At 37.1% G+C, this 12,718-nt stretch overlaps 1 protein-coding gene across 1 annotated transcript; it reads left to right on the top strand.

Moving 5' to 3' along the window:
* Positions 1-5,547: 5,547 nt before the first annotated feature.
* LOC113735715 (uncharacterized) lies at positions 5,548-11,022 on the top strand. Its single transcript, XM_072083006.1, has 2 exons — positions 5,548-6,379; positions 9,653-11,022. Exons 1-2 carry the CDS (start codon positions 5,548-5,550, stop codon positions 11,020-11,022), a joined length of 2,202 nt encoding a protein of 733 aa, XP_071939107.1.
* Positions 11,023-12,718: the final 1,696 nt, after the last annotated feature.

Raw genomic sequence — 12,718 nt, 5'->3', positions numbered from 1 at the left:
TGGTATCGATTTGAGAGTGAATACCATATGAACCATCTAGGATATTTGCGTCCTCTTTTATCGAGGTATATAAGTTTGAATCTGGCGAAAACTTGTACACTTGGAAAAAATGAAATTTACAACTAATAGAAAGACGTTTTCTTCCTTTTCGACTCAAATGGATATTTCAAAGTTTTCAAGCGAGCATAAGTTTTCCAATCCTATCTATACTTTGTACTAGTGGTATTTGAATTGTCTTCAATTCACCTGACTTTTGCTGGAGGAACTGTATTATGTTCTCTTGATTAACCTTAGGGTTCTTCGATGATTGAGAGGGTTACTCAGAAAGATCTTCTGGACGTTATTTTGCCTTAGTAGGTGAGTGTACCACTCCCCTTATTTGTTCCTTAACTTGATTTCTGCACTTGCAATCTGTGCTCTGAATGATTGTACTATCTGTTTATTCTGTTTGAGACGAGGGTATACTTTATCACACTCGCTCTCTTGTCTGCCCATACGCCTATGGACTGTGTATAATCTGTTAACTGCATTTGAATCTGTTCGGAAGTCGTTTGGAGGCTGGAATCCAACGACCTTTCTGTGATCTCTGAACTCAACTCCTGTGGCTAGTGACTCAAGTCGGGCCGACAAGGGCCTGGTCGATGAGATAACGAACCACGGTAGTCTGTTCTGGGAATCTTTGGGTATTGAGACTCTTGATTCCGGTATACTCGAGTATTACCATTTCTGTATTGTATGGAGTTCGGGCCCGGTAGGGGTATGTTTGGTGGACGGAAATTGGTGTAAAGTGGGGTTTACGGATATGTTGGTTCTAATTACGTTGACGGAGAGTCAACGGGTTCGGATCAAACTCCTGAGAGCCACCCGTATCCTTTCCCTTTGAACTATGGTGTTTAAATGTGTTCCTTTATATTTGGTATATGTATCTGATTGATTCAACATGAAAGGCCATGATTTTACCTCTATATATTTGGTACCTCATTGAGCGTAATCTCACCCCTTTTTGTTACCTTAGTTTTCCTTACAGGGAACCACTTTTGGAACTGTGACTTTGAAGCCTGAGTTGAGCTAGCTTAGATATTTTGTATGGCTCTTTAATGGTTGGAAACCCTAATTGTACTGGCTTTTTGAAAACGAAGCCCTAATTGTATTTTGTGCTGTATGAATATCTCGGATTGCACTGTATGTCAATTTGTTCAAGACTCCTATGAAAATATATGTAGTTTCCGATTGTTTGCTTCCTTTGGATTCTATCGCGCGTATTATGTTGGGTTTGTGTGAATGGATCCCGTAGTCCTGACGAGAGTTGGGTAGGCGATCCGCCGAACCCTTTGGTTCGCCTTAGGGTGAGGTGGGGCTATCATAGTATAAATATGCTCAACCTCTCCCGATTATTCAATTAAAACTACTCAATTATTAAATTAAAGCTACTCATCAGATCTTATGTGGTTCTTCTCTGTTACTTCCACATTACGTGGCGCAATTCTCCTTTGACTCTGCCTTACGTGTTGCATGCTTACAGATTACACCTTGCAGATTGCATTGGGTCAAAGTTCATCTTACGTGCTTGCAGCTTACGCATTACAGCTATATTTGGTTCGTTCGGTGATTATAGATATGCTTCCTTCGTTTGGTTCTTTTATCATAGTGGACTTGCAATCATTACGTGGATTTAATGCATGCATGTGCTTGCTTTTACCAAAGCACAAGCTCTTTATATAGTTATTAAGCACTCTGTGTGCTATATCTACATTAGCTTTTCCGCCATCAGTTTCTTTGCTTTGAATTTCTCTACGTGCATACCAGCAACTATTATAATGTTTTAGAGATGTTTCTCTTTTGTCCTGCATCTTTCTGTTAAGCCTCGATCTTGTGCCAGTTTTTGGGGATTTTTGTTTACAGTTTCCTCATTCTCGCTCGCTTCAATCAGGTGCTGCCTGTTTTCCTTTACTGTATTTCTCCACTTTTGCGCCTAATATAGCTGTTTATTACGTTGTTCCTTCGGTGAACGTTTTTGCTCTTTCACTGTGTTTGCTTATTTTTGTTTCGTATGCTTCAAGTTATGCTTTTATCATTTTCTTTTCCCCATCATTTCCATTTCTTTGTTGCAAGTTTTTAGTTTGCATGGACTCTGACTTGTCTTATGTTAGCTACTTCCATGATTTTTGCCAAAAAACTTACTATTTCGCACAGAATAATTTTTCTTTGTTGCAGCATTTTAGTCTGCATTAACTCTGAATTTTCTTGCGTTAGGTCACTCCATAAACTATTACCAAATTTAAAAAATCTGCTTTTTCCATTTTGGTGTATTTTGCTCATACTCACTATGTGTCCTTTTTCCATGATCATAGCAGTTCATTCAATACGCCCCAGTTTTCCACCATCCTATTCGATGTTTATTGTTCAGGTAAAGCAATCCTTTCTTCACTTAACTGCTTCTCATTTGCTTACTATGTAGTCTATTCTACTTTGTTGTTTTTTATCTTGCAAATCATTTTTGTTATTTCTTTGCCTATTAAATAGCAATCATCTTTCTCATGCACACTTATTCTGCTTGCTTGAACAAACTCCAGATGGTTTGTCATTATTATGGTTGCACATTATGGATAACAGAATTCTATTGGTTTTAGCTGCAATTACATATGGGTCGCAAGCGTAAATTTTCATCAGAGGATGAATATCGTTTAGAAAAAAGTCGCCGTGATCGTGAAAGATATATCAAGAAAGTAGTTCAGCGTAAAAGAAGCCAAAGTGCAGAAACACAGACTGCTATTCCTGAAACAACTGAGCACAACCTTTTTGATGTTCCTATTCATGATGATTTGCCGCCTAAACATACAGTCGGCTGTTTCTGTTTGGATTTGCCTATGTTTTCGCTTTCAGATAAAACATATATTCCATCTATATCAGCTATCTCTGCCATTGATTCATGTATTATTCTTCTCTTATTCATATATGGTCTTAGCTCTGTCTTCTTTTTCTCCTGAGCTATATCAAATGTAATCATTGTGCTAATCTTTTATTCATATAGTTTGTTCGCCTATAAATGATGATTCAGTTTCATAGAGCCTCTTTCATCCAGCTTCATCGCATGTTCTTGTACATCAATTTCCTCTTCCTTCTCATTCAGGTAGCAGTAATATCCCTCTTTCACCCATTGACTATCACTGTGAAATCAGAGAAACATGCTAGCTCTCTCAATCAGTTCATTTCTCCAAAAAAATATTCAGTTTGCATTCCAAACTTTGAATTTTCAGCCTCATCATCTGCCATCAAGGAAGGATTTGATATAGCAACATCCTCAAGAGTTCGAGCGGGTATCTGATCAAATTTTGGATTCCCCTCCTATATTCTATATCCTACGCATACTAGAAAATACACTTACATTTTTAATATAACCAAATATCAATCATGCTGTATACTTTTAGGTAATCATCGACGTCCAAGAAATATACCGCTCATACAGCAGATACAATCAGAGCCAAGTATATTACCATCTGTTCCAGATTGTATTCACTGCCATGCTAAGCGATTTTACATGGAGCCACCTCGATTTTGCTGTGCTTCTGGAGAAATCAGATTAGCACCAACCAAAATGCCTGATAATTAGTACAGCTTTATAAAGCAAACACTCCCGAATCAAAAGAGTTTAGACAATGCATTAGGAGTTATAACAACATGTTTGCTTTTACATCTTTGGGGGTCCATTACAATAAAGAACTCAGTAAGAGGAATGATGGCATTTATACGTTTAGAGTACAAGGACAGATATACCATTTTATTAACTCATTAGTCCCTTCTGAAAATGAAAAGGCATCGAACTTGCAGCTTTATTTTTATGATATAGAACATGAATTAACAAATAGAATGGCTATTTCAAGCAAATTCAGAGAGTCTATTGTAGAACAGCTTAGGTCAATACTCCATGAAAATCCGTATTCTGTTTTTATTCGAAGCTTAGCAGAACTTCAGGATTTAGACAGATATCGGATATTTCTAAAATCTGACCCAGGCTTCGACCAACGTGTCTACAACACACCTACAGTATCTCAAGTTGCAGCCATTTGGTCTGAAAATGATTTGAATGACACTCAAACTTCGAGAAACATCGAAATTTTGACAAAAACAGGCAATAAAAAAATAGTTAAGCAATACTATGGATGTTATGATGCATTGCAGTACCCTCTTATATATGCTGGAGGCGAAACAGGTTGGCATCCAGGAATTCTACGAAAAACCAAAGCTAATATATTAGACCGACCTGATCAGACTTGCAGTGAAGAAAATTTGCTGCCTCTTCATCAATGTACTAATATCGATCAAATTATCGATGCAGAAGAGAAAGGTATGACCATATATCTTTGTTCAATCATTTTATCATTTGAAAATCTTCTTGTTAAAGTCTTTAAATTTTTATTATTACTGCAGCTATCACTATCAAGCAAAAAAAAAAAACGTAGGCCAACTGTTTCATGCCGAGAATACTAGGTATACAAGTTTCAAATTAGGAATGGGGATCAATCCAATCTTCTGCATATTAGTCATCTTCTGCAGCAATACTCTGTTGATACATATGTAAAACTGGAGACTTCAAGATTGGAATTCTACAGAAGCAGACAAAACAAATTACGAACAGAAACATATCAAGGATTGTTAGACACTACTGCAAATGGTGAAACAAATGGCGCAAATGTTGGCAAACGCATCATTTTGCCAGCAAGCTTTATAGGTGGCCCAAGAGATATGCATCGCAGGTATATGGATGCAATGGCATTGGTGCAACGCTACGGAAAACCTGATATTTTCCTTACTATCACCTGCAATCCATCGTGGCCCGAAATCAAACAGCATTTGGGGGAAAATGATGAAACTCAAAATAGACCTGACTTGATTGCTCGCGTCTTCCGTGCAAAAATAGAACAGTTGAAGGAAGACCTATTGAAAAAGCATATTTTTGGACAAATAGCAGCATATACATACGTGATTGAGTTTCAAAAATGAGGTCTACCACACGCTCACTTTTTGATCATCCTTAAAGACAAGTGGAAAATGTACTCTCCAGAAGAATATGACCGAATTGTCTCTGCAGAGTTGCCAGACAAAATCAGATCACCGTATCTATTCTCTCTTGTTGTAAAGCATATGCTTCATGGTCCGTGCGGCTCTCTGAACCCAAAGAGCCCTTGTATGCGACAAAATAAAAAATGCAAAAACAACTATCCGAAAGATTTTTGTGACTTCACCAAGCATGGAAAAAGCTCATATCCATTGTATAGAAGGCATCATGATGGAAACAGTGTCATGATCAGAGATCATCAGTTAGACAATCGTTGGGTTATCCCTTATAATGCATATCTTTTAGCAAAATATGATTGCCATATCAACGTTGAAGTTTGTTTTGCTATCGAAGCTGTAAAATATATATATAAATATATATACAAGGTCCATGATTGAGTTATATATCAGTTGAATGCAGAACAAGCAGACAAAATTGTTGATGAAATCAAAAATTTCCAGTCTGCTCGATGGATCTGTGCCCCAGAAACTATGTGGAGAATCTTCGCTTTTGATCTCAGTGTCATTAATCCAGCTGTTATTGTTCTCCATTTACATCTACAAGATTATCAGCCAGTGTCCTTCCATGAAGATAGACCATTGCAAGATATGATTGAAGATGAAAGACTTCACCGAACAATGTTGACAGAATTCTTTGCTATGAATCGAACAAATAAGCAAGCTGAAGATCTCAATTTATTATATAAGGAGTTTCCTCAATATTTTGTCTGGGATGAAGATAATAGAATCTGGTATGCTCGAAAACGTGGACAAATCATTGGACATGTGACCACAACACATCCAATAGAAGGCGAGAGATATTATCTTAGAATGCTGCTGATGCATGTTCGAAGACCAAAATCCTTTACTGACCTCAAAACAGTAAATGGATTCATTGCTTGTTCATTCAAAAGAGCTGCAGAAATTCGAGGATTATTACAGATTGACAATGGAGCGGAGCAATGTCTATCAGAAGCCGCCATATACAAGATGCCATCATCTCTCAGGCAACTGTTTGCTGTTATTTTGATATATTGTCCACCGAGCAATCCAAAAAACCTTTGGGACAAATTTTATGACTCCCTATCAGAAGACATAGCAATTCAGTCATTCCTATCAGAGGAACAAACAAAAGCAAAGGTTCTTCATCTTATTGATGAATATTTACAAATAATGGGAAAGAATATAGCAGATTTTGGATTCTCACAATTAACTTCAACAATGTCTTTCGCTGCTATCACAAAAGAAATTGAAGCAGAATACACAATTCCCATTTCTGAAGAAGATTTAGCAGCTTCATCGATGCTCAATCATGCTCAAAGAGGTGCATTTAACAAAATAATGCAAAAAGTCGATGCCAATGTTGTGAGGACCCGCAAATTTCCTACATTTTCCCTCAAAAATGCTTTTTATTTGCAAATTATTATTTATTAAGGCCCTACTACCCAATTGTTCAACAATAAGTGCAGATGAACCTGGAAATAGGGTTTTACACTTCGGTTTCAAGATTTGAGCAAAATTAGGGTTTTCGCGATTTTTCGCCGGATGAATTTTCGGTACGGACCAAGGATCAAATTTGGTGATTAGAAGTGATTTTCAAGTGAGAAATAATATGTGATTAGGAGCAATGATATAAGGTTAGAGAATAGGAAGTAAAAACCCTAGTACGTGAGTTTTTAAGAAAAACGGCGCGAACCGACGGGTCCCGCGCATTACCGTTTGAACGCACCACTTGACCACCATTTTTGCTTACCAAACAAATTTATTGAACTTGAGCAAAATATCTTCTCTCTTGGCAGCAAGCTTGACCGAAATTGAGGCTAGAAAATAGCAAGAAAGAAAGAGAAAAAAAAGAAAGGTGGTGGTGGCGACACTTGTCGCCACCTCAAGGCTTCTTGACCCAAGACCAAGACTATCTATTTAACACCAAAATTCAGCAACTTTCCTCTTCATTTTGCAGCTGCTTGGCCCAGAGGAAGGAGAAGAAAAATACCAAGGGAAAACACTCCATTTCTTCTTGAATCCAACAACTAAGTGAGAAATCAAACAAACAAACCGATTAAACTTACCTTTGAGTGATTAGTTAGTGATTTGTGGTGAGATTTTCGAAAGAGAAAACTTGGGCTACACTTAGTGAACTCTAGTCAAGGTAAGAAAGCTTATCTCTCTAAATTTTACTTTCAATCTTGTTAAATTAAGCTTAGCAACTTGATTTTGTGGTGGAATCATGGATATTATCATGTTTTGGAAGTTTTCCCCTTTTTATATGATGAACTAGGGCTTGAGGAATTTCTGCCCAATTTGTTGTATGATGTATATATGTTGAAATTAAGGTTATAGGAGAGGCTTTGGTAGTGATTATACCAAGAAATTAGGGAAAGTTGCACTAAAAACTAAAAATTCCAGAATCTGGAAATTTTTCCCCAACATTCTGTCTGAATTTGTAACTGTATGTTACAGGCCGAATTAGCCTTAGGTCAAAAAAGGAAAGTTGTAGAGAATGGTATTTTATAGGTTCTTACAAAATTTCAGCTCAATCGGAACAACGTAGGTCATGAAAAATCCAAAATACCCTTACTGTTTTAAGTTTTTTCCCAGCAGTCCGTTTCATCAGTTTGTCTAGTTTATCACATTTTTTCACTAGGATCGGTACTGATTTAGCTTTTTGCCAAAACGTGAAAGTTGTAGTATTCTGACTTAGATTTCAAATGCCTCTAAGAACACCTGAATCGGACTTTTGTACTCTGAGATATGACCATTACAGTGTAATGCGGTTAAATAGCCGACGAGTTGAATTTCGGTTCTGTAATTTGAGGATTTGACTAAGTTACATTAGGAACTGGACTAAGTAACCTTCATAAACATTGTAGCCCTATGTCTTAGCTTCGAAACGGCATAGATTGCGCCTCAATCCGATAAGCGTAGCCTCGGATATGTTATTTCCACATCCACACGTCAAATCTGTCTTTTGCTAGAGTGTATTTCTGCACTTGTTATTATTGTGATTCTTATTCCTATGATGTTGTGAGCCTATGGAACGGCTTTTGACTTGAATTGTTGATACGTGTGACTTTGGAATTTGGCTGAGGAAAATAATGAAGTGTAAATGGCTGGAAAATTAGGTAAACACAAAGGGCATGCTGCCCAAATTTACGCTCGAGAACTAGAAAACTATACTTGTAACTTGAGTAACGGTTAGAAGTGATTATCACTTGAACTATCGAGGACCTTTGCTACTTGTTTATCGAGGGTTATATGTTAGGACTTGGCCGAATTTGTACCATTGAGAAATGAAATAATGATGGCTCGAAGTACGTTTTCCTTGTACTTTCGACTCGCATGACGATTTCAAGTATAAATGTTACAAAGTTTTATCATTGAAAAAGTGAGCAAGTATTTCATGAGTACTCTCCAAGTGAATTTCCATTTATTGATTCTTATTGAACGAAACGTATAAGTTTCGAATTCTAGTCATGTTTCAAAGTTCTCAAACTGAGTTTTATCGCAGATTTGGACTCCGAACCCGGAGTATAACTTGAAAGTGACCAGTAAAGGCACTATATCTTTTGGTGAGTGCTTTCAAATACTGAATTGAGCTTGATACTTGTACTTGATACGTGACCAATATGATTACGTGCTACATGCGTGAATTGTTAGGGCAAGAGTGTACTTTATCACACTTGTCCTTACATGATATGTACTTGTTTATTGTTGCAATTGACTTGACATACTTGTTTATGATGCGCGCACTTCCTGGAATTCCAGAAATCCTGTGGCTAGTTAATTGAGTCGAGCCGGCAAGGGCTTGGTCGATTAGATAACAAACCCTGGGTCACTAGTAAGGTCGAGTGGAGTGTTATCTCCTCGGCAATCCGGTATACTCGAGTATTACCACCCGTGTTTATTGAGGATTTTGGGCCCAGTAGGGGGTGTGAATGGTGGACGGAGAGTCGTGTAAGTGGTGCTCTACTGGATTGGTTCCTTTACTTGAAAGTTGACGGAGTGTCAACTATTACGTGATCAAGCTCCTGATGATGAAATGGGAAGTTGGCTCCTGAGAGCCATCCGTATCCTTATGCTTTGGAATGATTATTGCTTATTGGATTATTGTTGATTTTGAAAAACTTTTACACTCGCTCATTTTGAGATTTCTATTTGACGTGTTATTGCTCACGTTTATGAACTCTTCATGCTCGTTACTTTGCTATATCGAAAACTTGTACTTATAAATAATGGTCAATTTGCTATTTGGAACCTCACTGGACTTTTAGCTCATACCACGCTATTTGTTTTCCTTACAGGGGATACGAGCGAGACATGAGACATGTAAAGACTAGCGTAGTCTAGTTGTTTTAACGTTCGACTTTTGACTTGTATTCGCGCTATTTCTCGAATAGAATGTTTTGTATTTGGATTGTATACGTTTTGAACTAGTTTAAGTATATCGAGACTTTGTACCCTGATTTCGATCAATGTAAATTATAAGCTTGAATTGGGAATGTTATCTATGGTTCATGGTTGTGTGCACGTGATTCGAGTGAGTGAGTCCTGGCGAGAGTTGGGCAGGTGGTCCGCCGAACCCTCTGGTACGCCTTAGGGGGAGGTGGGGTCGTCACAAATGTTCCAGCTGCATTCTTCATTGACGGACCTGGAGGCACTGGGAAGTCCTTTTTATATAAGGCTTTGCTTGCAACTGTTAGATCAAGGGGAGATATTGCCTTGGCAACAACAACATCTAGAGCTGCAGCATCAATTCTTCCTGGAGGTCGGACTGCCCATTTTTGTTTTAAGATACCTCTTCAGCAAGAAATTAACAGCACCTGCAATATTTCCAAACAAAGTGCCATCAGTAAATTAGTTCAACTTGCATGGCTAATAATCTGGGATGAAGCAGCAATGGCCAAAAAATATGCCATTGAATCCTTTGACAGATTATTGAAAGATTTGCTCAGTTTTGACTCCATCTTTAGTGGAAAAGTAATTGTTTTTTGTGGAGACTTTCAACAAACTTTGCCAGTGGTTAGAAAAGGGCAACGAGAAGATTACATCTCTACATCCCTTGTCAATTCTTACCTGTGGCCTCATCTGGAAAAGATCCGACTCACTGAAAATATGAGAGCACGGTCAGATCCCTCATTTTCTGATTTCTTGTTGAAAATAGGAGATAGAACAGAGCCAACTATTCTAGTTAACAAAATCAAACTTCCATCTTCAATGCTTATACCTTTTATTGATGATACAACCTCATTAAACCTTCTAATAAATACTGTGTATGCATCCTTGTTTGACTTTTTAACCAGCAGCTCTGCAGTTACTAACAGAGCTATTTTGAGTACAACAAATGAGACTGATCAAGAAGTCAATCAAATTTTGATTCAAAGATTTCCAGGACAAGAAACCAGATACATCAGTTTTGATCAAACGCTTGATCCAACAAAACAAGCTGATCATGGAGATTTCTTAAATTCCATTCAGCCTCCTGGATTGCCCCCACATGAACTAATTTTGAAACCAATGTGCCCAGTCATCCTTCTTAGAAATCTTAACCCTGCACAAGGTTTATGCAATGGAACACGTCTCATTTGTTTAAATTTTGATAAGAATGTAATACATGCTGAAATTTTTGTTGGTATTCATATTGGCAAGCATGTTTTCATTCCTCGTATTCCATTGCACAGTTCGAATGATGAATCTTATCCAATACCCTTCAAACGAACTCAGTTTCCAATTTCATTATGCTTTGCTATGACAATCAACAAGTCACAGGGACAAACACTTGATTTTGTTGGAATATACTTAAAGGAACCTGTGTTTTCACATGGACAATTATATGTTGCATTGTCTAGAGCAAAAACCTCAGCAAATGTGAAAATCTTGCTAAGACCCGTTACTGTCCATTCTACAGAAACCAGTTATACTCGAAATATTGTTTATCACGAAATCCTAGCTGCTGCTGCTGATACTTGAGTAATAATTATCTGCATGGTTACATTATATAATTATATGTATGCTTCCTGTCTGCTTCTATAAGTTAATCTATTCAACAGCTGTAAACCTTTTTATGTTATACTACAGATATGGACGACAGATGCATACCAATTAGTGATCTAACAGAAAAATCTCAGGATTGGATGATCAAGATCATTGTGATTGAAAAATCAAATATATTCCCTGCAAAAGACCAAGGCTCTTTGTTCCAGTGTTTCATGTTTACAAATGAAAAGGTAAAACACTTATACTATTTCCTCTCTCTTATAAACTGCTTGTATCTTTTACCATAGACTTGCTTATGCCTTTTGCCATCTGACTGGTATACACCATTTCTCATACCTATTATCTTTGCTTCTTCTAATTAACTACTTCATGAATGTAACTCACTGTTCTTTTTTCTAGAATGAAACAATTCAAGCAATTGCATTCAATAGAGATGTGAGCCATGCAGACAACAAGCTTCAATTATATCATGCACATTATATTGGCAATGCCAGTATATCCCCCATAACAGATGCAAGAAATCAAGTTGGATCCCTGCCATGTCAACTCACAGTAACAAAGGCCACCTTCATTAAAGCAGCAACCAACGCAAAAGAAATACAATTTGAAGATCATTTCCCCATTACTTCATTCTGGCAGCTTGACAAATACAAAAATAGTGATGTTGATAGATTTAGTAGTGCTTCCCTTCCTCAACTTACAATTACATATAAATAGACTATATATTTTCACATTAACTATGTTGCAGAAATTATATTTCACTTACTCAATATTTCACTGCAGATATCCTCTGCGCTATTATACAAGGATTCCCAGAAACAATCATACCAACTGCTAGAGGACCTCGAACAATTCGGAGATTTGTTGTTGTAAACCCAGAGTATGATTTCCATTTAATTTTTTTTGGAATTTTATGCTCATCTAAACAGATATCATATATTAAAAATGCATATATTCCTGTATATATATTTACCTTCATTAAGATTATCATATATATTATTGGTGCAGATGCAGACCAATGATTTTCACCATGTGAGAGCCATTCGTCTATATTGAAGGAATTCAACTGATGAACATGATTCACACACATCCAGTAATACTGATTATCAGGCCAAAGATCACAGCATTTCATGGTAAATCCTCTATGGCACAAACAAACATATATTTTTCTTATCAAATGCTCATCTATATACATTGATTCAATACATTATTATTTTTTTCTTTTCACATACTCATTTACCTGGATTATTGAAGCAATTGATATCACTACAAGACCGAATACTACCATAATTCTTGATCCCCCACTTCAACAAGCAGCCACAATGAAAATCTGGTATGAATAATTACAGCACCCTCTAGGACTAGGATTGATCTACCCATAAAAAAAATATTGATATGAGTCAATATTCTAACTCTTAGCCTATATTACAGGATCGATGAGAACAGATCATACATTCACAAAGTCATCAACGAGAAATTATATGAAAAGGACAAGCAGCAGCCAGTTGCACCACTTCAAAGCCAAATACGGCCAATCTCACAGATCATTTCTTCCACACCACAGGTACATCTCATTTCTCAGTCAAGTTGCATTTTAATGCCTGATCCACATTGTTCCTATAACTTCACAATATCCCTCATCTATCATTATATTTATTTCTCTCATATT

Source organism: Coffea arabica, chromosome 3c (assembly GCF_036785885.1).
Source record: "Coffea arabica cultivar ET-39 chromosome 3c, Coffea Arabica ET-39 HiFi, whole genome shotgun sequence".
NCBI classification, from domain to species: Eukaryota; Viridiplantae; Streptophyta; class Magnoliopsida; order Gentianales; family Rubiaceae; genus Coffea; species Coffea arabica.
This window is presented reverse-complemented; position numbering and strand designations above follow the sequence as displayed.